The following is a 26,240-nucleotide window of genomic DNA, read 5'->3' on the forward strand; positions in this document are numbered from 1 at the left end:
CATAATATGTATTTATATGAATTAGACAACTCTCTTGACTGACTGTGTGAAGCAGCGACAAATCTCTTCTCTCCAATGTGTTAAGCTAGTTTTATACTTGCCCCAAGCACGAGGGCGCATGGGAGCGCGTGACGCAAATGACGCCACCAGGGTGTGGTGCCATGGCGCGTAGGAACCTGCTTGACGTCGCGCACCTCCGAGATTTTGTGACGTGGCGCGAGGGACGTTCCCTGGAAATGCATTGGAAGCGAGGGGAGATCAGCGTTTTGCTGTTTAATTTCGGATATGTTGGACAACATTGATTCGTAGCACAAGTCAGATGCGAAAGTCTATCAAATACTTTGACGCGGAGACAAAATTGTATATGCAAACAGCTCACCCAGGTGTGGGGATTTTACTCTAAGTTAACATGGTTGTTGTAAAGTTCCATTTACAAATAAACGGTAATGTTTTGTATTGGTATTTACGTGCATTTTCTTTTGAGAGAGTCTTGCAATGAGGGAGAATAATTACACACTGTGACTCCGCTCCTGAACGGAACGGTTCAGTAAGTTCCTCTGTAATAAAATACTAAGCAGGACATAACTTCAACCCCCCTCTCCTATCCCAGCACGGAAAGGACCAACGGACCAGATCCTTTTCGGCGCTGTTGTAGGTTCAACCACCATGAACAGCAGTTCATCCTCGGCACAAGCTCAGATTCTGAGCGCGCAGCCATGTTTGCACGTTGTTTAGCGCTCTTCTTCATCTACTACTTCCTGTTTCACGCGGTACTCTCTCTACTGCCACCCATGGTTTTTGAGTATACTGCAATGGAGAACGTGCCAGCTTTAAACGCCCTGCGCGTGGTGGCTCACGACAGCATGCCCTGCCCGCACGAAGGTATAACCAGGGCTTAAGAGTCGGTGTCGAGGGCCAGAGGGATGGTAAGGCTTGTCGTTTCAGACCTGTTCGATATCTATCATGTAATATTTCGATTATTTCTTCACTCTGTGCCCTTTGTTCCTCCCCTACGCCAACTTCGGACAAAATATTTTCAGGGTTGCATCAGAGGCATGGAAATGACACCGGTCAGCGTTGGAGACAATCATAATGTTTGGTCAAAATACGGGAGAATAATTCATTTCAATTCTACAAAAAGCTAAATCTGGCCGCATTCTCTGTGTTGTCTAAACACAAAGTTCTCTTTGCCAGTCCTATAAATAGTGAGGACTCCCCTTGCAGCCTAAGCATGCACAGGTAGAAAATATTCAGGTCTTTAATAAATAAATAGACAAAAATAAAACTATTGAAAATAGTGCTGATACTAAGCGAAAAAGCTTGAAGAACACAGAATGGAAGTTTCTTTGGTCTATCAAGATTTCCAGGACGACAAGAACTTTTCAGCTGACAAAATACTGTCAAACACTAATCCATGAATATGACAACAGGCTTTATGACATCATCTTGTATTTGGATTCCAACATAAAGTTTAAACACCAACCATTTTATTTTACTTTTGCAGAATTGCATTGGGTCAGCTTTTGAAAAAATTATCTTCCAAATAGGTATCCGCATACTCTCTAAGTGACCAAGATCATCAAATACCTTGTGAAACCATGTTTAAGGTCTTGTAAATTTTCATATTGGAGGCAAAGCCTGAATGGCTTATGAAAAATACAGCATGTTCCTTGTATGTACAAGGACAACAAACAACAAAACGAAGGATCATCGGGAAATTTTAACATGTTTTCGCCTAATTTTCTGGGTAGTCGCTGGGCATGTAGCACCGTCATGCGATTGTGCAAAAATAAATAAATAAATAAATAAACAGTTGCAAGAGAATGTGTCAGCAATTCGTTGGCGTTTACGTCGAACGCTGTTCACACCAGGTCGACCTCTTGCCACTAAATAACTTTTGAGGAAGAAATAACCAATATGCCTATAAAATATCCTCCAAACGGCCTGCTAGTCATTCCGATGGAATGGATCCCAAAGCTGTGCATGATTGACTCATGTGCGCAAATTCCCTACACATTCATTATAACATCAAAATAATTTGAGGTATTAATTGCATTTCAGCACGGAACCACTGCATTCCCTATAAAACAATCCAAATGTGTTGTCTTGGTCTTACTTGTGTAACTTGGTGAACCTGCGTTCGGTGTGTGGGCCATTGCAATGTTATCCAGGAAACTGAAACTTGCCTAAAGTTTCCCTGATCTGCTGTGAGCAACTCGCGTGGAAAGAAGTGACATTGGTCCCACGCAGTTGGGAAGCAGGTGAAGTGGAGAGTGAAGAAGTGAAGAGTGAACAAGAGTGAACATGTGAATATGAACAAGGGTGAACAGGGGAAGAGTGAACAAGGGTGAACAAGTGAGGGGTGAGCAAGGGTGAACAAGTGAGGGGTGAGCAAGAGTAATCAGGGGAAGAGTGAACAAGGGTGAAGAGTGAACAAGGATGAACAAGTGAAGAGTGAGCAAGTGAGGGGTGAAAAAGTGAAGAGTGCGCAAGAGTGAACAAGTGCATAGTGAACAAGTGCATAGTGAACAAGTGCATAGTGAACAAGTTAAGAACAGTGAACAAGTGCAGAGTGAACAAGTGAAGAACAGTGAACTAGTGATGAGTGAACAAGTGAAGATGTCACATTTCAGTGTTAACGCTACTTCTACAGCAGCGTCTGCCGTGTCAAACATGGAGAACGAGACATTTAAATGTGAAATGTGAGCCTGACACTGCACTCAAAAGTGCTCCATGGACCCAGGGTTGTTTCTTCGTTTACACACACACACACACACACACACACACACACACACTTTGGGGGGTTTATTGAAGATGGACTTTTTCTTTTCCAAGATTTGGGTTAATTTTGAAGTTAACTGCAAATTGCATTTGCTTCTTTATTGCCATTTTTTTCACAAGTTTGTTCATTTCAGCTTTATTCTATATTTCCATTTTGTCTATTTTTGTAGTTAATTTTGTATTTTATCGTAAATTGCCCAATGTTTTGTTTTGTTATTGTTTTGCCATTATTTTTGTTTATCGTACATTTCAAAATTGGGCAAATTCTTTAATTTTAGGTTTATCCGATATTGTCAGTTTTTCCCTTTTTTAAATTCTTGTTGTTTGTTATTGCCTACTTGCTTTGACGCGGGGCTGCTGTACCACCGGGGCTGAATAAAGTATCTCTCTAATCATTAGCTAGCGCCGCTAACTGAGCATGGCACAGCGGGCTAGCGGGGCAGTGCTAGGCTAAGCTAAGCGGCTACCACCTGAGACAATGAGCAGCTAGCTCGCTGCTCCACGCTGTGACGGCTAGGCTATCCACTCTTAGCACCACCAACATTAAGGAGAAGCGGGGAAGGTGGAGGGAACTTACCGGCTTAGCTAGTCACCTGTAACCCCAGCCCGGGTCTGCCCATGGTGCCGAGCTAATCCACCAGAAAGAGCCACTCACAGTGGACGGACTCCAACAACACCGAGAGCTCTAGGAAGCGGAGCGGCTTCCCCCAGACATCCACACCAGCGCAGGGCAGAGACTCACTGGACTCCCAGATCCCCTTCGGCACGGAGACCGAGCGCCGGCCAAGGCATGTTAGATCCTACACATTCTCCCATCTCCCACCCACCCCCCCCCCGTCCCCCGCGCCTGTTGAAGTAGTTCCAGCCGCGGGTAGCTCTCCAAGCCGGGGGTAGCTCTCCAAGCCGGGGGTAGCTCTCCAAGCCGCGGGTAGCTCTCCAAGCCGGGGGTAGCTCTCCAAGCCGCGGGTAGCTCTCCAAGCCGGGGGTAGCTCTCCAAGCCGGGGGTAGTTGCTCCGTGTTTTTCTGCCGCGGACCTCCGTGTCTCCCGGCGCCGCACCGATACAATGTAACCAGCCGGCGCGAGGGGAAACCCGGGGAGCGGCTCCGTCAGAGCGGACGGACGCTGTGCGGCCGGAAGACCCGGAGCTGGATCCTAACGCGCTGGATTCGCCCTATTTTTTTGGGGGGGGGGGGGGGGGGTGAAGACATGACATCAAATGAAATCAAACGCTTGTTAGGGAACGAGAGTAAATGCAATAGACACGTACGTGCACAAGTTCCTGCATTTATTGCACTTTGAATTATTCAGGCAATATAAACCACCGGATCACGCTCTACCTGTAGGTTTATTTGAAGAAGATTCATTATACTTTTTTTTTTTTCCATTTTATTACTATTATTATTATTATTATTATTATTTGACATTTGTTTTGATGTGTGCTGCTGTGACACCGCAAGTTCCCATCAGTAATTAATAAAGTATCTGTCGATCTACCTGTCTGTCTTTCTATTATCAACATTTTATTAAATCAGTCATCGATACAATGTGTAACTGAATATACATCTTTTTTTTTTTTAATAGTAAAAATAAAAATATTATTGTATTAATTACTGTAATAAGTATTGGACTACGTCGTAGTGGACTATACCTTTCTAGTGTACCATAGTGTCATGTGTACCATTAAATACCGTCAGAATCTCTGAATATGTCGAATGCTCGCACCACATCAAATAAAACTCGGTCGGAAATGGGATTTCCTTTCCCGGGTTGAAAAAAAGACGGAGCGGGATGGTTAACACCTTCTGCAACTATAAGCTGGAGCTGTTAACAAACAACCAGGGAGAATTTCTCAGAAAAGCAGCATGGAGGGAGGAAGGAGAGAAGGAGGGAGGGCGGGAGGGAGGGAGGGCCTCGGAGATGTGTCAGGATTCCATTTCACAGAGAGCCACGGCGAACCTTTCATGTTTACCAGCTTCAAACACCGCCGAGGCTTTAAGTCCTTGTCTCTCCGCGTGCGCCCGTTTCCCCGGCAACAGGAATATGATAATGTTTCCTTTGACATGACAGAAGGAATCATCTCGCTAACAAACAGAGACAACGGGCACAGGGAGGGCTGCAGGGAAAGAGGATGAGGAGGGTGGGGGTTGAATTAATGGACTCATTTTAACACGGAGGGAAGAGCGGCAGCCAGCCTCCATCCACCAGCCTCCATTTTCCTCCACCGCCTCGATATGCATTCCTGCTGGCAGGCACACTCATGCCCCCCCCCCCCACCCCGGGGGAGGGCCACTCTCCTTTAGTAAGCTAAATAACAGTCAGCGGGCAGCGGTAGAATGGAGAGGAGAGGATCTTTTTTTCCTCTTTTTCCTGATGGTGGTGATGATGATGATGACTGTCCTTCAAGGCTGAGGCGCCGAACCAAGTGCTCTGACGGAGTGTCACAACAGCTCAAACCTGAAACGAACAAGTTGTGTCGACAGCGTGCTTTTCCATCGCTGCAGAAAAGCCTAATCACTCAGCCGTGTGTGGTGGCAGAGGGGAGCCGGCTCGAATGGTGTATGTGTGTGTGTGTGTGTGTGTGTGTGTGTGTGTGATCATCTGACATCATCGTATTAAAGCACTGCGTTAAAGGCTGCTGTTATAGGACCCGCGCCCTCTGGCAGATGCAGCGGAGGCAGCGCGCTTTAAGCGAAACGTTTCCTTCGACCTGCAGCAATGGAATCGCGGCGATGCCAATGAAACTCGCAGAGAGACGTGTTGAAAAATGCGGGGTTATTTATTGATGCAATTACAAACCAATACTGCAGAGCACCAAGACAGAAATCAACATGCGCCAATGATATTTGCCCCGTTATTACAACGCTGGTAAATTAGGATGTCGTGACATTTATTCTCACTCTGAGATTTAATTTCAATTACGCAGACACTTTTTCGCCGCTCCATTCCATTTCCTTTAAGATGGTTCATTAAAAAGGCAAAAAAAACAACCATTTAATATGGTTAGAAAATATCCCTGGAATACTTATTTTGAGATCAATCATCAGAATCATCAGAAACATAATGAGCTCCGTATTTTGAGTCACCTTCGCAGCTGTAAAACGCAACGCGCTAAGTGAGATTGTTTTCAATGAAGCACGATTGTGAGATACAACATCCCAGCCTCACTTGATGTAATAACGTGCAATCATCCATCCAAAATACATTTCCAGAGTTATGTGCCGATCCCGGTTATCTGCATTTTAAATACCAGGCGTATATAATATAATGTGTCCCCGCCGGGTCAAAAATGTCTTCTCATATTGTCTGATGATCTCGAAGCATTCTAATGGGGGGAAAGGAAAAAGAAAAAAAAGTCACTTTAACCGTGTGATGTATTTGCAGCAGTCACAGAGACCTTTGAGGGTGTATTTTACAGAACGAGCCAATAACCTTTAAGATATCACCACATTTCAAGGTCCCCCCCCCCCCCCCCCCCGTCACTGACAGACGAGGCCTGGAAGAGAAATGATTTTTTTCAGGAGCGTCTGCGCTGATCAGCGAATGTTTAAAAACCAGCCAGAGAAAATAAGTACGGGGGGGCCTGCTGTGGTTTCACACACTCAATGCGAGGCCACTGGAGGTGATAATAGAACGGAGCTCCATTACTTCACCGGGCGACTATGCAGGGCTCTCGCGGAAAATTGATGATGCTATAACCTCGCTATTTAAAATGCTCCCGCTCTGTCCGGAGCGAGAAGCGTGTCGCTGAAAAGCGTCCGATGGGGCGAGGTTAAAAGGTTACCGGAGCAAATTGATAACTCATCGCGGGGATCTTTGGTGATGCCTTCAAATTAAAGCCTTTTGTTATGGAAAAATCAATTTTGAAATCACATTTAAGCAGCCCGCTCACAATGCAAGCCGTTTCTTGCGAAGTTAGTTCCGTCCGCCGAGTGCCGCCTGGAATCGCCGATGCTTGTTGCCGGATCTCTTGAGGCATGGTTTTTGGGCTGGTAAAATTTAGTGGCGACGACAATTTATAGATCTCTCGTTCTCATTTAGTGCCGCAGCCCAGCCCTCAAGGACAAAGGGGTTGTGCTACAGCTGCTTCCATCATTGAGGAGAGATCCCATTGGAAAGCTTTTTTTTTTTTTTTTTTTTGAAACCCTCTTGCCTTGAGGGATGCAGCCATGCTAAAGTTCACGCCCTCCACTTCCTCATACCGAGTCCACCTCTGACCAGCGGACTAACAGAAGCCGACACACTTCGTAGACTGCACATGGGCATTCTGCTCCACTTCATGGCTCCATAGGAGAAAGATTGTGACTCCACCAATGGCTGCACAGCCTGCGTGGTATTGATACACACACAATCATGCGTTCAAACCAGGAAATAATGTGTTCGGAGCACTAAACCTGTGCAGAGTGACAGGATCGAATAAGACCATGAACAGATGAGTGTTTCAGTAATGCCGTTACAGTTTAAACCGCTGAGATACAAAACGCCTGGCCAAGTGAGAGGGATGAATTTTACGTCCCGAATGATGAGGCTTTGGTGATCTAGAAATAATGTTGGGACGATCATAATAGATTTCCTGCTTTTGGGCAAATTGTTTTTTGGGGTTTTTTTCGATGAGGCGACCCTTGCAATCCCCTTCCACAAATATTGCTTTCTCTTCTTTGTGCATGCACCATTGAGCCCGAATTCTGGGCTTTGAAAGAAGGCAGTGTTTTGTGACACAGTGAGATGGATGAGCCACAAGCCTGTTCCCAGGTTGCATTGTTCCCCAGCCAACCACCACCTCCTCTAAGTGTTCCAGAGACTAATTCCCCCTCCCGGCCCCAGGGGCGCGGTGGGGGGATGGAGGATCCTGTGCGTCTATCCCAATCAAGCCTCCCAGGCGGCATACAAAAGGTCCTGCTCATACAACTGAGAACATGACTGGCAGGTGTAGCAGAGCATACTAGAGGGTGCCAGGCAATTGCATTCCATTTTAATCAGCAAACTCAATGAACATTGACGTGTTTGTCCGCGATGAATAAAAACACTGCATTTTATTTCAATTTGTAGCTGAAATCGCAGCCACTTGGTGACGGTGGACGCCATCCGATGGAATCTGCGTTGGTTGTCCAACTCCACGAGCGGGCGGTGAATGTGTGTTGCTTAATTCCTAGCGAGAGCTGATGATTCCTCCCCATATTGAAAATCCCTTCGGTAAGCCGCCTCGTCCCCCCACAACCTCCACTCGCTGGCAGGGTCGAGAGCGAGGTGGCATGCGAAGTGGTGGGAGAAGCAGCCTCGGGCGGAAAAGACAAGAGGAAGCAGTCAAGCAAGGACAGAGCGCTGAAGGTAAGTTGCCGTGATTTAGTAACAGCGAGAGCGCTCACATTCCTTCTGTAACAGCTCATTCTTGCTCAGGGTGTGTGCAACAAAACAAAGCTGGTTTTCACATACACGTGGATTACACACACAGCCTTTTTTTTCCTTTTAACCCCACACGTAATTACATCTGTACGTCTATTGTTCTTGGGGGGGGGGGGGGGGGGGAATCAAACAATGACTGTACAGTGGATTTATATAAACAAGCTTGGTGATAATTCCAGGTAGCGTGTTTGTAAAAGGATACCAAAGCACGGCCGGTGCCCGGGTTCGAGTCGTCCTCAAGACCACCCAAGGTGGGGTCTGAGTCAAGAACAAGTCTTGAAAAGCTTGAGAGGTCTGAGGCCAATTCCAAGACTTGAAGGTGGTGAGTCCAACTCTAGACAAATGGGGATAAATCTTGAGTAATGACTGACACCAGACCAGTGCACATCCAATCCAATACCATGACTACAATCATAGTAGGGGCCAGAATCTGACTTCACTCTGTTATTTTAAGCTGTTGTTGTCACTACAGCAAGGGCTTCTATTTTGACCGAGGTTTTTCGACTGTTTGCTTGTAACGTAATTGTCAACACGTTTTTTTTCAATAAGATTGCTCTTTATTTATCCCTCTTTAATCTCATTATTCATTCCAAATGACAAAAAATACAAATCCGTTTAGTCTTTGACTCTGAGTACACCGTCATGTCCGTGACGAGTGGGAGTGGAAAATGTGGACCAAAGAATTAACTGGAGACTGTGTCTATACTGGAGGGCTACAACCCTGACCGGTGTAAACTTGGATGACTGTTCTCCTCCAGGAAAAAAAAAAGAAAAGAAAATGTCCCGACCTTGGAGAAGGAAGCGCAGACTATTCCACCCGCAGGGAGAATTGTTATTGATTCACCGGGGCAATTTTTTCTTTCGCTAATTCTTAAGCCAGCATTCTGGAAAACACCTTCTGTGTGAGGAGAACTGCACAAAAGGGACCTCTCAGCCTGTATGGGAAGCTGGATGACTGGGAGGGCTGGCGCAATTAGGTGGCCTGGTGCTGAATAGAGCGAAGCAGAGGCTTGGAGCTAATCCGCAACTCGAGCTGCAGTAAATCTGGGCTAATCAACATGAATAACAATGCTAGGCATGGATACCCAAAAACCACAACCTGGGAACGGGGTGTGTGCCCATGATTCATGCAACTTATGTTACTTACCCGATGGCAAAATACGCCCTCAAGCAAGAAATAGGTCGTCCAAAAAAATAAAATAGACGGGGGAAAAAAAACAAACATACAACTGCACAAGAGCAGCTAAGTATTCAAGTGCAAAATGACATTGTGCAGTCAATACCAGTCAAAACATGACTGGAACAAGATAAACAAGATGTTATTAATAATGTGATACTCAGCGATGCAAGTGCATGTTGGTTCTCTCGCAAAGGAAAGGAACATTAACTAAATTATTTCCCACGCTATACACGCCGTCACTACGCTCCATATGAAGTGTATTCACAGGACGCTGAACCATGCACACACTCATATCAACACCACATACACACTCAAAACAGTCTTTCATTTTGCTTCTTGTTCTTAATGCATCTTTTTGCTGAAAAGGTTCTGTTGTTTGTGAGTACTGTATACTGGCACTGTGAAAAGGTCATTCCATCACATTGGGGATCGCTGGTCATAAATGAGACAGGCCCAAATAATGGCCAAAACAAAGGGCCGCCATTGCTCTTGTGGCTCATAAGTTCTTGAGTTACAATAGAGCTCACACGGCCTTTCTAGAGCGGCCTCATTCAGCCTGAGAAGTGCATTTAGACAGCTATGCAGCAAACATAGGTTTTAAGGCGACATTTCATTATTGTAGGTATTGTCAAAATCAACACTTGGCATTGTATGACTTGAATTTATTGAGATATTTCCAATCTTAAACAGACTTGAGGAGCACATATGAAGCCAAACAGATTATTTTTTATAACGATAAAAAATAAAAATCCAGAGTACAAAACGTCCGTGTTGGAGGCCATTATAGCATTTGTTGTGTCACACACTCGAAATCAATGGTGTCTCCAACTTGAATAACCACATCAAATAATATAAGAAATATAATCAGTCGTGTCCATGTTTTTCTCGATTTCAAATCTAGACTAAAACAATATTAATTACGAAAACCACGGTGACCCAGGCTTAGGGTAATTTCAACACAATCGCTCCTCACGTCTTCGCCATGTGCCGCTGGCCCCGCCGCTCCCTTTGTGCTCCTCCCCGGCTTCCTCCCCGCAGTCAGTCTGCAGCTGATGGGACCAGCCCCCTTTTGGCACCCTGGTGGTACTCACCCTCCAGCTTCCCTGGGGGAGAAAAAGGGGGGGCAGACGGGAAGGGAAGGGAAGGGAATGGGAGGGCGGGCGCGGGAGAGAGGGGGGAGGAGAAGGAGGAGGGGGGGGGAGATGAATCAAAACACCATCAAAGGGACAGAGTGACCTTTCTAAGAGCTCAAGGCCTGCTGATGACAGGCATCCCCGGCAGATAGGAGCGAGCGAGCGAGCGAGAGAGAGAGAGAGAGAGACAGACCGCCAATGAGAGAGAGAGAGAATACAACACACAGAGAGAGAGAGAGAGAGAGAGAGAGACCGCCAATGAGAGAGAGAGAGAATACAACACACAGAGAGAGAGAGAGAGAGCGACAGACCGCCAATGAGAGAGAGAGAGAATACAACACACAGAGAGAGAGAGAGAGAGAGAGAGAGAGAGAGAGAGAGAGAGAGAGAGAGAGAGAGAGAGAGAGAGAGAGAGATTTGATAGGGTAAAAGGCCAAACAGGATGTTTATGCCACTGCCAGGCGAGATTAGACTGCAATTTTGTTGTCAGAGCACCAAGAGATCTTGTAATCTGGTAATAAAGATGTATGCGCTGCGATGCTGCGAACGACCAACACTCTGAGGACTAACTTCAACTAATAACGAGCGGAAAAAGCCAGAGGACAGGGAAGAGACGATACAATCTGTTTCTGGGTAAATAAGCATTAGCGCTTGCGATACCGCGGGTCAGAAGTGACTGTGTGGATTAGATGGCACTGTTGGAAGCAAACTTCACACATTTTTATAGGGGCCGAGAAAAAATTGTATACAAAAATACAAAAATAATACAATTGAGCAATGGATGATATGAAGGAAATCTTGATATTCTTATCATGAACTTCTGGGTTTTGATTTGCCTCAACCCAACTTGATCGAAACGCACCTAATCCATATTTCATTTGACGCATCATTTCTAATAGTGGCTTAAAATTCACTGGAATCCTTGGCACTGTGGTTATAAAACACTGGCGTTTCAATGCCCTCCAACGGCTCTCATTCCCACACAGTACTGTCAGCTCCATTGTTCTCCGCTCGGTGCCCAGAACTACCTATTTTGGGGAGGGAAATTGTTGTTCAGCCAGTCCTCGACTGAGAGGCATGTAATCATTTTGTGCCTTCGAGTCCAAGATGAGCCTCCTCCTCCTCGTCCTCCTGCTGTGGCATTAGCTAGCTGCTTTCCACTTGGCTGGGGTGGGGAAATAATGATCTAAGTGTGACAAGCATGGGTGGTAGTTGTCACTTGTGCTTTCTTTTCATGTTGTCACATTACGGCTGAACTCAGTCGGTAGTCGCGGCGGAAACAAGGTGTTGGGGAGAAGAGCTTGTTTGCTTAGCATTTCCAAACCTGTGTGAAAGGTTGTCAGTGTCTGCCTGTTTTGCCTGAAGCGAGTGTCGAATTGCTCGAGGAGTGCCGCTGGAATTTCTGGGCGGTGGTTGTCAAATTGCTTTCTACCAGGATTGCTCAATGGTTTCTCGCTTATATGAGAAATCATTGTCAGCTTCTGAGATTTTTTTTTTTATTATTATTCTTATTGTAAAACGTTCAGTAGTCAGGTCCAGATGGAGTTTTTACTTCAAGGGGGAAAAAAAGGACCAATAAAGTTGTCACGCTTTTGAGAGATTGCAGTGGCACTCTTGAGGACATGTCAGAACGGTGTTGTGCCAGTTTAGGTGGCGGCTTCTGGAAAGTGTTTTTATAGCTGTTTGTACTGCTCACTTCTGCCCGTTTTCTGAGTTTTATGTGATGTGTCACTGAAACATTTGGAAGAAAGATGTAGCTGAAAATGAGCCATTTCAATAGAATGAGAAACATTTCTGTAACAGTTTCCTAATTGTGATAACAGACAATTGACTAATTTAGAACCGCAGAACCGCATGACTCTTACCTAAGAAATAAACAAAAAAAAAAAGATAATTACACTAAAGCACTAAATGGGCCATTTTGTCAATGTAGACCGTTGCAGAAAGCTTTCAGCCACTAGCAAGGACAAAAGATGCACAGTATGTTCCCTGAGAAGTCAATCAGTCAACGTTACGTCTTCCATGGGTGTAGAACGACTTCTGCTAATGGCTGCGGAGCTGCTGAGCTGTCGCATTTCAGAGTACATGCTGAGGAGTGGAGGGAACCAGAGGAAATGCAAGCGGAGGAGGGGGATGGGAAGAGTGGGTGGGAAGAAAAAACATGGAGACAGCAGAAAAAAAAATACGAGCCAGAGAGGTTGAGTGGAGGTGGGAGAGAGATGGAAGGAGCAGAGACAGATTGATACAGAAGGGGAAAAAAAAGACAGAAGGACAGAGGCAATGGGGGAAGGGAGGGAGAGAGGGAGGGAGAAATGGAAAGGCGGGCCCCATCGATTGGCTGAGATAATTTCCCATTGATTGCTGCACTGTTTGGAGATTGCTGGAGAAAGGTTTATTGCCCACACGCTGCAGCTGGGGAGGAGGCCATAAAACAGGCGCAGGTTGTCTGCAGAGGGCTGGCCCTCCATCATGGAGGCTGTACAACGCACTCCTCTGTACACAGCCACATGGCCATGTGCACACCAACGCTATCCATTTTTATATTGCATTTACATTTTCACAATCCTGTCCACAACTACAGTACATTCCATTATAGCTAATGGGAGAAAATGGCCCGTCATGGATGAAAAGTGCAATCACATAATCCTCTCAGTGTCCACGGGCGAGCGGTGCAAACAGCTCTGTATTTACGGGACTGAAAAAGGCCCATTGAGAGACTCCCTCACAGCAATAACACTGAAAGATGCCGGCCTCCAAGCAACAACAATGACTTGGATGATTGGCAGGTTGCGGCTTTAATCGTCTAGGAATATTGCCTGGACGTTGAGGAATGGCAATCAGGTAGTGTTTTACTTTGCTGCCTCCTATAATCAAACGATTACTATTCACGGAGATAATGAAACCAGAGTAGCCCTGCAGATAAAACCAAAATGTCAATACACCTGCTGACAACATTCTTTGACATAGAGAAATTACTGTGCGCTTGCCAAAAGGAGGATAGGGGAAAAAGCCGGGTTGAGAGCGAGTGCACAAGCAGCTCTCGGATTGAATCGGCATAATACCTTCACCAGTATCTTTTACAATTATTCCCAGTAGATGCCCCACAATATCCAATTCGGTCTTTCAAAAGCATAATGCTGAGGGACTTAAAAGAAGTTCGAAGTGAGAAAAGAGGCCAGAGCAATCTAATGTTTAATGACAGAGTATAATGGTCTCAATTCAAACCTGATTCAAACACAGCGCTGGGTGAATAGACGAAAAACGAGTAAAGGAAAACCTGAGCCAAGGTAATGGAGATAATAAATTCACATCATTCAATGAAAGGTTCCAGGCAATGGCGGTAATAGACTAGATTGCACAAATACCCTCTACATTATGCACAAGGGCTGTCTTAATTGGAAGCCTATTCAGTACTAGGGGGTTCTGCGAGGTGCTTGTCTTGGGTTTTCTGAATGTTGACTCACTTGAAAGCAGTTGTCGGCACAAGTCAGTCAAGCTTCAAAAATGGTTCTTGGAGAAAACACACAAATTGCTTTCCTAAGCCCCTTTCCCACATGGAATCTGTAACATTGCTGGATAAAAAATATCCAGCAAAGACAGTAGGTAGTCATTCAAACTTTGGCCTCCTTTATGGAAAATTTCAGGAATGGAGTCTGTTTCCACATTAGATGACTGTTAAGGATACTTTACTTTATGGGTTAGGGTTAGTACGGTATGGCCGGTGTAGATGTGATTGTTTGGACAATCTGTTGGCAACGGATGTTCAATCTGAATCGGTTTGTTTTTTTTCCAGGCTCTCAGAGATAAGCGCTTCCCTTCCCGTCTCCCTGCACCTCTCGGATTGACTTGGTTCCTGCCGCTGACGGAGCAGGGACGGGGTCTCTGTACTCGCAGTAAAGCTAACCCAATGTTATTACATCAGTGTGATCATTTTCAACCTGTCCTGCACTCTCTGCCTCCGGAGAAGGAAAGTTCTCCACCCGTTCTACCTCTCCCTGTCCACTCGCTCCCTTCAGCACCACGCTCCGATGCAGCCGGCAGGCAAGCAAAGCGCTTGCCTGCCGGCTGTTGATACTTCTAGGGTCTGAGTGGCGTTCTCAAGAAGAGTAGAGAATAGATTTTAAGAATATAACGACCTGTCTCCGTAGAGACTGGACATGTTTGCATTTACCGCCATTTTTCCAAATGTTTGGTTTTTCATCCTGAGAACAAACCTTTGAGATATTTGTGAGAAATGAATATCCATAAACACCCACTATTTGTGCTTTTCCAGTATTCAGGTTCGGCTCCATCCCTAGTTTACATCTTTGTCCTGGCAATGTTACTGCTACCTACACACTTCCATTCACAGCCGTACCGGCATTTTCCCAGAAATTATAAGTCGAGAGCGGGGAAATTTACAGAAAGACTTTTACGGAACCTCAAAACCAGCTCCTGTTCCCACATTACGCCAATACGGAACATTGCCAGTGGATTTGCGGCTTTCAGTTCAAGTGGAAAAGGGGCTCGAGACACAGAGGGACCAAATAGTTTTCTTTTTCAGATAACTGGTGTTCTACTGTGTGGGGTTTGGCCAAGGGCAATTCTAGTAAATTATTCAAAACAAATGCTCCTGTTTTGTTTTTCAACCCCCCCCAGACACACATAACAAATAGTTTGCAAGGGTGAACTTAAAAGACTTTCACCCCCATGATATATCACGTAGGCGTCTCATAAATGTTCCCTTTTAGCTTCAAATCGACAACATCGACCGTTCTATGTCGCCGGCCTCGTTTGCCTCATCCCGGTAAAGACCCTGGCTGAAAGTCCTTTGGCACACTAGCACAGACCTACAAGCATTGCAGTAAAGTGGATGTGTACAAATCTAGTAGCTAAGGGAGAGCAGGGAGAGAGAGTGCGGTAAAGGGGGAGGGTAGCGGGAGAGAGAGAGAGAGAGAGAGAGAGAGAGAGAGAGAGAGAGAGAGCGCGAGGGAAAAAAAATCTGCACGGATTTACCATCTTGCAGTTAGTCACACCTAATTTACATTCCTTCCTGTGCTCCCTGGCTGGTGAATTTACAAGTGGATAGAGAAGGTGCTGTGTGCGAGGCTTGTGTCAGCATGCTGTTTGCAAGAGGCAGAGGGAGGTATCATCCATGCTTCCCCTGCAAAGGAAAAGACAGTCCCTCTTCGGCTCCCAAACCCAGTTGCCCGGAGCTGTTTTTACAGACACCGAGGGCTGAAATGGCTGAGCGATTTCTCCAGCCAGCAGCACTCTGTTGGGCCGGTTTAGTCACGCACATGACAGCTCATCAGGATTTGCTAGAGATCCACTAGTGTCTGCAGAGATGTGGATGGCAGAGCAGCAGGCTGGCATTGGATGGAGGGTTATTTCATAGGAGTGAGGAAAAGTAGCTCGGTTAAGGCAATGGAAAAAAAAAAAAATATATATATATATATATATACACATATATTTACCCATACTGAATATATTAATACAATAGATTGCTGCACCTGCTACTGGTGCACCTGGTCAGATCATAAAGAGCAAAGATTTTTTTATCCCCCTGAATTTGCCAAACTGTTAACAGTTTCGCCAGACGCCTGCAGCATGTCAAAATGCAATGGAAATTCAGGACAAATCATCATGAATAACAAACAAAAGTAACTGGATGCCATAAAATAAGAAGATAAGAGAAGCAGAGGATACACTTCATTGATCCCCATGGGGAAATGTGTCCTCTGCGTTTTACCAATCCTAGCCATCCGCTAACAGAGGGCAGCCACAGCACAGCGCCCGGGGACCAACTCCAGATGTAGAGCCAGTGCCAGAACATTCTTGGAGGCAGCAGTGCTAACCACTGAGCCACCATGCCACAAAAAGGAATTTGTTATATGATACTTAAAACCATGTTGCTGGTTGGCCATCAAACATGCATGATTAGCCAATGGCTATATGTAAACCTTCTCTACCAAAACCAGGTTATCAATACTATTGATATAAATGGGCTGTGTTGACTTATTAACCACACCGGAGTCTCTCTATTATAAAAGATACAGGGTGAGAGGTAGGGATAGTCATGATGCCAGTTCGCCGCAACAAGCCTACAATGCTGTATGTGGGTGGGCAGGGAAAGTAAACGATAACACCCTCCTCTCCCTTAAGAACCACCACACAAGTGCCCTTGAGTGCAGCACTTAAGCAGGAGGTACACAAAAATGACGTGAGAACAAAAGACGCAAGAGCCACCGGAGAACTGGAGAACGTCCCAGAACACTGTCAGCAGAATACTCAATAAGAAGTCCGTCTATTTTTATACATTACATTCCGTACCACAAGGGGGGCAGATTCTGTGGCACCTATTTCCAGAGCGAGTTGCCGGGAACAAGAAAAAAAAAACCAGCGCAAAACAACAATGGCGGTAGTGAAAGAAGCACGAATGCGACAGCGTGAGGAGTTAGCAGTGACTTTCCTTTACATGAAGATGAAGAATAGAAATAACAGAAAGAGAAGGGGATGGTATGTTCGTCCTCGAAATCAGAGCAGGAAGGAGAATGGAGAGTTTGCTGTGCACATTCGACTAAGGCGGAATTTTGGACGAAGAGGTCCACTTCTCCTTCTCCTGGAATGATTTTGAATGAGTGTCATTCACCTCACTGTTGTATAAAATATTTTGATTATATGCTTGTTTTGACTGTCATCATTCCAGCTTTATTTTCATACCACAAGACATATGTTATGTATGTTAGGGATTAATACTACTGTGGGTGGCCCTTGACCAAGGCACTGGTAAAAGAGCTGGAGTTGGTCCCCCGATGCTGCACTGCGGCGGCTCACTGCTCCTAGGGTGTGTAGGATGGGTCAAATGCAGAGGATACATTTCCCCCCAGAGGGATTGATAAATAAATAAATATAAATAAAGTAAATAAATTAAGGATGCTGTGTAGCCTTTTCTTTAGATGACACATCTTTCTAGGTATGTTGACATCAGTTATCACCAAGTAGAGTGGAAGAAGTGAAAGTTTTATGGAATATATTTTCAGTGTATTACCCCTTTCCCATTGCACTAAAAACCCAGTAACACCCATTTACAATCAGCATTTATCATCAATGGGAAAGGAAAAACCCAGGTCTCAGTCCCAGTTAACTCAGTCCCAGTTAACTCAGTCTCAGTTAACTGCGCGATGCGACGCATGTTTAAATTCCGAACAATGGGGTATGAATAGACAGGAATATCTGTGTATCGCTCCATCATTTCATATCCCATTCAGAATCCAAAATCAGAAGTTACTGTTTTTTCCCCGCACAGGGGACTGTGAAATGTTGTGAGTGTGGGGATCGTACTGTGGGGAGCACAGTGGAGAACCCCCAAGTTTCCCGCCGTCGGCGGACCGGTGCAGCGGCGAGCATGGAGTATCCACTGCAGGGTGCTCCGTGCTGCTTCTACTGTAGTGTTGGGTGGTTCATGAATGATCCAATTATTTTGGTACGGCTCAAAATACTTTTCCAAGTTTTACAGTTTTACGTCGTTTGTATAAGTTGCTCTCCCCTCTACTGTTTTATTCCCAATCACACTGGAACCATGACACTTTTCCGCCGTGTTCTTTTACGTTGAACGTGATGCACCAGAAAAAAACTGCATTTCTCCTGGCAATGGGAAAGGTGTCAATCGCCTATTTTTAGTGCGTTGACCCTGGTTTTTAAAACCCGGATCACCTTGCTAATTTTGGAGTGAAAACGGTAAGTGGAAGTTCTCCATTCCTTATTCCTATAAAATATCTACTAACCGTAGTGTCAACTCTAAGTAAACAGTATTTCTACTAAATGGGGAAAAATGTAAAAGTCAGCAAGGTAATGAAACGCAATACAGTGGTACCTCGACTTACGACTGTAATTCGTTCTATAAGAACGGTCGTATGTTAAAATGTCGTATGTCGAAGCAATTTTCCCCATTTGAATTATGAAATCATGAAGGGTGAAAATAAACAAAATACACAGCACAAACACAGTAAATATGAAAAAAATACCGATAAGCCACGGACTACGTGCACACACGATGTAGGTCGCCCGCTGACTGACTGCTGACTGACTGCTGACTGACTGCTGAATGGCCGCCGACGCGCCAACTGCAAATTTCCACGCTCGTATCTTGGAGCAGTCGGTCGCAAGTCGATACAAATTTTCGCGACTATCGCTGCTCGTATCTTGGATTAGTCGTAAGTAGATGTAGTCGTAAGTCAAGGTACCACTGTAATACATTTAAAGACTAAATAGTGAAGTGAACTCAGTGAATAGTGTATGGTTAACTTCCTAGCAATTTCTAGCCAGGAATTTGAGCACATTGCAGTGTCTTTGAAGTCTCTGACAGATCTGTTGTCAAGGTGAGGATATCTTTCAATGAGCTCGGCAACCTTTCCCTCAAAGAAATTCATTTTTCGCTAGCTGTTTGCCCCGCATGCTGAGGCTCCGGGAAAAAAAAAAAAAAAAAAAGGAGGACGACGCCGGTAAAAGGAGGGTGAAGTCGGCCTCCAGCCGTGACGCAACAGCATTTGGAACAATCGCAGCCAGGGGCCGTTGTCAGAGCGAGAAGAAGACTCACCTCGGGGCCTTGCGCAGAGAACACCACAAAAAATACCTCTGCCTTTAAGGTGGACCGTGCGTGTCCCCAGGTGCTTGTTTCAATCTTGTTCAGGAAACAGAGTAAAGTAAAATAATCAACTTCTATAATAAAAACATACTGTTTTGGTGCACCGGCCATGGGCTACCAATTGTTAGCGCGCAGTTTACAATGATATATTGAGGGGGACAACTCTGTGTTTTTCACAGGAAAGGGGGGCCCGAACCCCCCTGTCCCCCTCCCCCATATTTCCGCCCCTGGCCGTGCCCCGTTCATATTTGCATTGAACAGCCAAATCCGATTAGACGGACATAATTCTGTGTTGGGGTCCAGCCCTAGAAATAATTCATAACAATCGGAGACCCACAAAATAAATCCCCCATATGTTCAATAGAATGTTCCTCCCCCTTTTTAAGTTTACCTCCTGCTAGCCCCCAGCTGCTCGGATGGAGCTGCTTATTGGCCAACAGTTGGAGTCAGTGTGGGGAGCTTGAAGATGTGAAAATGTTCCACTGGCATCAGCTTTTTCATTGACTGTACAATTATGTCTGAGGAAATGTCAGTTTTCCACATGATGTTTTGGGTTATACTAGTTCACACCAGTGAAAGTGCTGGTGAGGGTGCACCAATTATAGGAAAAATATTGATCTCTGAAAGCGATGCCATATTCCCTCAAGATCAACTAAATCGAAAATATAAACTTGACCTGCTCCAAGGTGGGAGTTTTGGTCAAGTTTTTTGACCAGCCCTAAACATAGCTAACGTTAGCTCTTTTTTTCCCCCCCCACCTTGACTTGGGCGTGCAAGGATGAATTGTGATACCAGAGAAGCTGAAGCATGGATGACGTGCTAGACCTCCCTCATGACCCTGACGCGCATGTGCCACTTAACACTCACACATCAACAAGCCAGCCGAGCACACCGCAAACAGAAACAAGGTCAGTTATGAGAAGAGTTTTCGCAAGGCAATGCCAAAGGCAAGGCTGAATATCGTAGAGGAATACCATGGCTATTCCCATCCTATTAGATACGGCAAAGGTATAGTAATTATTCCGATAATGTTACGCTGTTGTTTTTTGTGTTTGTTGCATACTGCATACTCATCTACACTTTCTCTTTCTCAAACACAAATTAGGTAACCTTTGATGTATAACAATGCATGCAAATAAGTAAATAACACCAGTTTAACCTCATACATGAGGCATGTAATCCTATTGAGGGCTTTCTACATTTCTGAAATTACTGCAGGGCGGGAGGCAAGACCCTAAATGTTAACACTGCTAACACAACTTTTTCCAGTCCCTCCCTGAGAATAAGGAATAAAACAAAACCAAGAAAACATGAAAAGGGTAAATAAGCAAAAAGGAGGCCAAAACATACAATAGTTATTTTTTTGCTTCCGTTTACTCTCATTATGCCGTTGGATGGGTGTTATTATAATAATATCCCACCTGTAATTATTCTGTGAGTCACTGTGTTAATGTGATCTTCAACTTGGCTTAGAATTGGGGGGAGGAGGACTGTCATAAATCGTCAGCAGAATGACACCTTTCCTTTAAGTAAATGGTTTTGTTGGAAATATTCCCACACAGAGTCCTGTTGAATGTGATTAGTTGAGCAGACGGATTCCCCTGGAGGACACCACATATCCTATATTTTGTTCGGAAGCTCCATCGGTACCAAAAGTATTTTTTTTTTATATACTTCTGCGGCTCTGAAGAGCGCCACGGTAGTCAGAAATTTCCACTTTAATGCAACCAGGAGACTCATCTCTTGGACTAGCTTTGTGGGCACAGTGGCTGGGGAACTGGCAACAATCTAGTGAATAGTCTATCAGTTACCAGGAGTCTCCCATACTAATGTGCCCCAACAGAGAGCACATTCCCCCTGCGGCCTTGAGTAATTCTTGGAAGAGGGGGCCGCCGCCTCAGTGCTTATCAATCACTCCCTTGCAGGCTCTTACACAGCGAGCTCTTTGCTGCTGCAGAACATTGTGTTATTGAGCGAAATGGTGGCTCAGCAGTCAATACTACATCATCTGGCAGATGCCATATAGTAGCAGAAAATGAGACGATTTAAAAAAAAAAAAAAAAAAAAAAGAGGTCAGACTATAAAGGTTCAGAGAAATTACGGAACCATTTAACTGGAATTGGATTGGCAGTTGTGGGGATTTTATTCGCTTAGTTTATCGTAATATATGTTAGTGCACAGAAGTCGTTTATTGCCATTCCAACCAGAGGAATTTGCCTTGGTTTGCTAATGACACATGCAACACCTACATACCAGCAATAACCTTCAACATACGACACAGCGTATAATACACATTCAGTTGCTGAAATACATTGATAGAAGTCAAAATACCATGAGGATGCTAAAACACCATAAACTACATGAAGTGCAGAAAGTACAGTGCTTATAAAGTGTGCGTCCCCGCCTGGTTTGTAATAGCCTGAACCTCCTCCCCGAAGCTAGACGCTCTAGCGCTGGTTGACAAATGATGTCCGAGACCTTTATCAGCAGGGAGATAGGCATTTCCAAAGTAGCAATAAAATAAATTAAATCAGTCATTCACCAGGACTGTCAGGCTCTGATCTCTATTGGCTTCTTGATCATATATCATTGGAATCAATTTATTGGTTTCACGCTCCTTCTCCCTGACCGTAATGGTGGTTTCATTCCACACTAAAGGAATATTTCCAATGCGGCTTCTTTTGAAGGCTTTCGATTTGTACTGCCGCTTACGTAAAACCAGTCAACCAAGCCACACATTTCAGTGTACAACATTCAATGGAAATAATTCATCTAAACCCCATATTTTTAATTGCTTGATTAATAATGGAAAACACAACATTTCTATAAACAATTTATGTAATTAAGTAGATGGCTTGCACTGCCAGAATTAGGGCCAAAACCCGAATCCCAAAAGAAGAAGTACCAACTACACATTCAAAAGGACAATGTTGCCAATAACAAAATATTAGTTGAATGGGAGTTTCTTTCCCACTTTTAAATGTAACCATTAAACTGCTTATCATATTTCTTCAAATCCTTCAATCTAAGCCCTTATCGCACACAGCGATTACCCCTTTGACTGTAATTAAGTCTGCATTGGGTGTCAAGTAGCTTCCAACGTGAAATTCTGAAGTGGTCCAACAAAACGTCTCCCTCTAAATACATGACTGCATCTCTCTCTCTCTCTCTCTCTCTCTCTCTCTCTCTCTCTCTCTCTCTCTCTCTCTCTCTCTCTCTCTCTCTCTCTCTCTCTCTCTCTCTCTCTCTCTCTCTCTCTCTCTCTCTCTCTCTCTCTCTCTCTCTCTCTCTCTCTCTCTCTCTCTCTCTCTCTCATCTGAAGTCTGGCAGATACATTTTGCCTACAAATATTAAAACATGGCAAATAAATGGGCTTTTAGGGCAGTCTTGCATATCCTCAGCAAGGAGTTTTGGCGTTTGAGAAATAAAAGTTGATTTATCGTTTAAAATGTATTGAGATCTGACTATTTTGATAAAGGGAAATCGCCAGGAGCTATGTGAAGTAAAAAGCTGTACTGGTGCCAAGAAAACGTTGGATTCAAGTCAGATTGCTCACCACCCTTGGGGGAGCCATTGCAGGAGTGCAAATTATGGCAGCCATCCAGAAGATGTTTTATTCCTTTCACATTATTTTTGTCCCATTCTCTTGGCAGTGCAAAGTAGCATTACTAAAAGCCCAGTTACGGTAGCACACTAGAACCCTCCAGAAGGTTTCTAAGATTTCTAACTGAATGCTCACAGACAATGAGCTGAGAATGAAACTTGAATAAGTGAAATTACCGGCACGCTGGTATTTTCTTCCTTTTCTTAAATGCATTAAAAATGTTTATCAGGAAATCGATAACAGGTTTTTAATTAAGCTTCAATTACCTACATGCACATCATTTATGTTATTCTTCTGTGAGAGGCTTTTCCTTTTTTAAATGCAGCCCGTGGACTTAATATATCAGCCGTTTGACATTTAACATCACAATCGAAAGAATTTATAATATCACAGTCATGCCCGCCACACAACAAGGAGCACAAGCTTTTAAAAACGCCAAATCCAGATAGATACAATGGTTTGAGAAAGAATCCAACACAGATGGAAATTCTTGCTTAATTACAGGGGGTTTTATGCTTGGTGTTCTGCTTTGACAGCACTTTCCGCTGGATGTGGATTGCCTTCTCTATAAAAGCAGGGCCTCTTGTCGGGCAACGCACAGTTGGGTGCTTAGGGCTTTAAAAAGCTGGTTAAATCCTCAGTAGCCACAATGTCAAAGGGACAAAATATCATCATGCGTAGCCTTTTTTTTTTTTTTTTTACAGCCGCAACGGGACTCTGAAAAGGTGAATACAGGCGCGTTATTAAAAAGGCCCTTATAAAGTGGCCTTGGCCGCATCTAATTAGAATGTAAATGTAGTGTGGGCTGTGGATGGATGGCAGGGGATAGACATTGGCATTTAGATTATGCTGAGACTAGATTACTGATGACACTGTGTGTTGGTGAGATAGCCTTTTTAAGAGCGGCTTGGCAAGTGACTAATTGTATTTCACCACCAGCAGTGTAGCGCGTCACTGCACTACCATTGGTAATTAACAGGAGTGAAAGGGAAAGAGCACTCTGTGCGTGTGCATGTAAGATACAAATAATAAACAACAAGGCCAGAGGAAACATTTACATATAGAACACACACACACACACACACACACACACACACACACACACACACACACACACACACACACACACACACACACACACACACACACTTGTATGAGACAGAGTGAACCACCTCTCTGATCAACGCCTACATTTAAAAATCTCATCTGTAGATATACACACCCTCCTTTACACACAAGAGACCAAACGGAGACCAAACAGAACCAAAGAGGGGAGGTAGAGTGGAGGGAGACAGAGAGCAGAGAAGAATAAATTGAAGCTGATCTAGTGCGCTGCATCCTGAGGAGGCTACATTTGCATATCTGTGCAGCGGTGCAGAGGGAGAAATGTGTCAGTGCTGACAGAAAACGGAATATCTTAAACCTGCGCTGACACCCTCACAGGCACACGCTCCTCGTGCACGCACTCACACACACACACACACACACACACACACACACACACACACACACACACACACACACACACACACACACACACACACACACACACACACACACACACACACACACACAGACAGACAGACAGACACACACACACATTTTGTGAGATGGAATACACAATCACACACACAAAATCAGATATGGGCTCATGCACAGATGAGCAGGCATAAACTTGCTCGCACGCACACAAAGGCACACTCCCGGGCGTACTGGGTTGCTCACCTTGCACGGACTTACACACCACATGAACGGACACATACACAAGCGCACACACAATCACGATTTGAGGTCAGGCGATGCAGAGGCTGTGTGTGCAGCTTTGTTCATGTGGGCTGATGTACAGTAGCGCTTGTTTGACAGCCAACACGAGTCGGAGACTGATCTCTGGGGAAGGAACCCAGCGAGACGGCCTCGCTGCTGCTGCTGGCAGCGGGAAACATATCTGTATGCGTGTTCCAGCGTATGTGCATGAGAGCGCTTGAGAGACACTCTGCTCTTAAACAAGATAAGATGGGCAAAGATGGGCAAAATAGAACTGTATGAATAATATCCCCAGGATCTCCATTCCCTATTCCATTCCATGCAACAACTTGACATACTATAAATATTAAAAAGATATTTTAAATTATGAAAGTTATAGACTTTAAGGCGTTGCAAATGGAAATTTTACATTTAAAAATCCTTATGCAAGATCCCCACTTAACACAAACTAAGAATCTTTAATGTATTCTTTCGCCTTGCAACCTAGAGGCCAGAGTTTCCGTTAGAAAAAATTAGTGCTGTTCAAGTCCTGGAAGATTAAAATTTCTCGGACAAACGGGAGAGATTCCGGTCAAATATTATCTGTGTTTATTGAGCTTAAAAACAATTGTTAAGCAGGCCATATCGAGAATGACATCATCAAGGCATGTAGATGTATGATTTTTTTATTGAATATTAAAAATAAAATAGGTTCCGTCAGTAAACACCATTTTAAAAATTATTAAAAAAATATTACGCAGATTACTACTTGAAATTAAATGATTTCCGTTCGTAACAATAAGTAACATGTGCAGTCGCTTTAATCAACATTTCACTAAAATTACATTTGATCAAACCAAAAACAAAATAAATGGTAAGGTTTGTGGTGCTGTCTCTCTTCTTCTCGTCCTGTTGACATATTTTACACAATGAATATTCACCGTCTGCTTTGGATCGGAACTTAAATTTCCCAAAAAAACAGCTAAACTATGGATGTTTGTGTCCCAATGACACATCATATTACTGCTTCTCCTCAGAGTTCTGAACTCTGCTCTCTGTGTCTGCTCTGTATGTGTGCTTACTGCGTTTACGAGTGCAACGAGTGAAATAAGCCCCGAGGGCGCGGCTTATTTCTATATCGACAAACGTGATTGGTCAGAGGTGAAGCTTTCAGATCAGCGTTAGATCGTCCAAACTGATTGGCTTCCCGTTGCAACTTGCCGAGCGCGGAAAGGAACAGATCTGCAGACTGTGTGGATCGAAATGATCCACACAGCAGTAATTCAAATTGTGCTTGGAGGGAATATTTTTTTCACCGCACATCATGACCGGCGAGATTTAAATTATGTCGGATTATGTAAAAACCTGGCAATTACCGGATAACAGAAACGCTGGCAGAGGCACCGGGTCAAAAGCTATACTATACTGCACAGAAACAAATAAGTAAATAAGTACATGACATTACGTATTGCTGCTTAAACATGATGAAAGGGTAAGATAAGACAAGATTATATACGATAGGTTAAGACTGGGGATGAAATGTATGTGTTAATAATGCTGGAAGATGGATTTTGCTCCTCAAAAAAATAAACCCCGCCCCTTCATTTTTCCTTTTACCTATTTGACCTACAGTTATGGGTTTTACTGAACAATTGTATGGTGTAGTATTACAAAGAGGAATATACGAGTTACCTTGCGATCATACTGCAGAAACAAAACATGTCAATTTGAATTGGAGAAAGAACTGAAGCCTATCACATTCCCCATTACTC

At 44.3% G+C, this 26,240-nt stretch overlaps 1 protein-coding gene across 3 annotated transcripts in view; it reads right to left on the reverse strand.

Moving 5' to 3' along the window:
• Positions 1–5,997: 5,997 nt before the first annotated feature.
• The window catches only part of trip4 (thyroid hormone receptor interactor 4), an 81,139-nt gene continuing 60,896 nt past the window's right edge, over positions 5,998–26,240 (reverse strand). For 2 of the 3 annotated variants that reach the window (XM_079997392.1, XM_079997391.1), the window contains exon 13: positions 10,026–10,465. In XM_079997392.1, coding sequence (XP_079853518.1) covers positions 10,401–10,465 — 65 coding nt within the window. In that variant the 3' untranslated portion in view covers positions 10,026–10,400. Of the gene's footprint in view, positions 6,105–10,025; positions 10,466–26,240 lie in introns of those variants that run through there. The other variant, XR_013844068.1, reaches the window with a different exon arrangement.

The sequence above is a fragment of the Zeus faber genome, assembly GCF_960531495.2.
Source record: "Zeus faber genome assembly, chromosome: 3".
In the NCBI taxonomy this organism is placed as follows: domain Eukaryota; kingdom Metazoa; phylum Chordata; class Actinopteri; order Zeiformes; family Zeidae; genus Zeus; species Zeus faber.